Raw genomic sequence first — 1,695 nt, forward strand, 5'->3', positions numbered from 1 at the left:
GTCAAACAGAGTGTGCTCGAGTTGTGCCTGAGGCCAGGGGGACTCCTCGTCACTCTCCGTTGCCCCCGCGGCGGTTATGGCCGAAGGACTGTGCCAACTGGAGGACGCGGGTTGAGTCCCGATTAACGCGCAGCAAAACGCGCCTTGCCACTCATCCGCGAGCCTTAGGGGCATTGCCGGACCGGCTTCGGGCAAAGCGAGTATGAGGTGCAAACCGTGCATTGGAGCCTTGAGATCCTTTGTGTCCTCAGCTGCTTGACGAACGAGCGACGTTATCCGCGCCTTCGCCTTCTTCTTCGCGTGGGGTTTATACCTCCTTGCGGGTGGGCGTAAGAATATAGCGGCCTCCTCGGCAGACATACCCGCCAGTTGCTTTGCCAGTATCTCGTACGCTTGTTCTGCAGGGGTCTTTGGGTGGGCTGCGATGGAACTGTCACCTCGCAGCGTTGCTTCGCCAGTCCGAACGACCGGTAACTCGCACCACTGGCCATCCACATAGGTTCGGAGCTTGTCCGACTGAAAATACCAGGCCACCTTGTGTTCCGTCAGCCAATCCAAGCCCAAGACTAAGTCATAGGGAACGGGTCCCACTAGAAAGTTCCCGGAAAAACGTGCGTGTCCACACCACAACGTCAGTCCCGTTACAGCCCGGTCAATGCGTAGTTGTGCACCTGTGGCCACAGTGAACCTACGTTCCCTTGGAAGCATCCGCACTTTCAGCTGCCGTCGTTCGACTGTTTTGGGACTAATGAAACTTCGTGAAGCTCCAGTATCCAAGAGGGCCTCACATGGACTCCCTACGAGCTCTACGCGAAGTACCGCCGTCGCGCCCACACAACACAACGCTCCCCCTTGGTCGTAAGACTCTTTCATGCAAGTCTCCCTCCACCAGTGTGGCAGAATCTCTGTCACGTCGGACCCGTGGCCTTCCTTTGTTGCCTCCGCAGACTTCCTGCGGCTATCCGTCGTCGCGTCCGGAGTCTCCTCACTCAGGATCGACGTTGGCCCAGACTTCCACCGCATTTCCTTGAGCGGCCGAGTCTCTTCCTCGTGCTCCTTGCTCATTTCAGTTCCTTCCGCAGTGCTGAGGAGTGGGTTTCTCCTCTCAAGGGAGACTGGGATGGCATTGGGGCCTGTCGCCACCGCGCACATCATCCCCTTGCCATGACTACGCAGCCTAGAACGCTCGTCTCCAGCTACGCCTAGGCCCGCAAGTTTAATCGCTCCGTCGTTTCAGTACTAGGACGGGCGGGCGCTCTACCGCGCTTGTCCACCGGCTCGGGCAGGCCGCGTTCATACGTGGGGCAGTCCCGAGCATAGTGTCCCACACCTCCACATCTCTTGCAGGTTTCCCCCGGACGCTTGGTACGTTCCCCCTTGCTGGGGCAGACGCGTGCCGGTTGTCCGCGGCCCTGACACTCAAAACAGTTTCCTCGGGCTCCCCCAGAGCGATTTTCTATTTCCTGGCGCCCACGGGGTCCATGGCAGCCCTAAGGGCTCGACTGTTTCTTTCGCGGAGTTCCAGCACGCTCTGCTTGGGCTCGTAGAACCGTGTTGCGGCTGTCGCCGCTTGTTCCCACGTCAAGTATTTCACGTGTCCGTCATTAGTTATTGAGAGATGGAGATCAGTCGGTAGCCCTGTGCAGTAGTATTCCGCGAGTTCGGCAGGGGTAAGACTCATGCCCCGCTCCGCTA

At 58.8% G+C, this 1,695-nt stretch overlaps 1 protein-coding gene across 1 annotated transcript; it reads right to left on the reverse strand.

Moving 5' to 3' along the window:
* Positions 1–182: 182 nt before the first annotated feature.
* ENH_00041260 (hypothetical protein) lies at positions 183–1,065 on the reverse strand (the record flags this gene model as incomplete). Its single annotated transcript, XM_013580780.1, has 1 exon — positions 183–1,065. A coding segment is annotated over one exon (883 nt), but the record flags the coding sequence as incomplete, so codon positions are not given.
* Positions 1,066–1,695: the final 630 nt, after the last annotated feature.

Source organism: Eimeria necatrix, genomic scaffold, assembly GCF_000499385.1.
Source record: "Eimeria necatrix Houghton genomic scaffold, Enh_scaff3023, whole genome shotgun sequence".
NCBI lineage: Eukaryota > Apicomplexa > Conoidasida > Eucoccidiorida > Eimeriidae > Eimeria > Eimeria necatrix.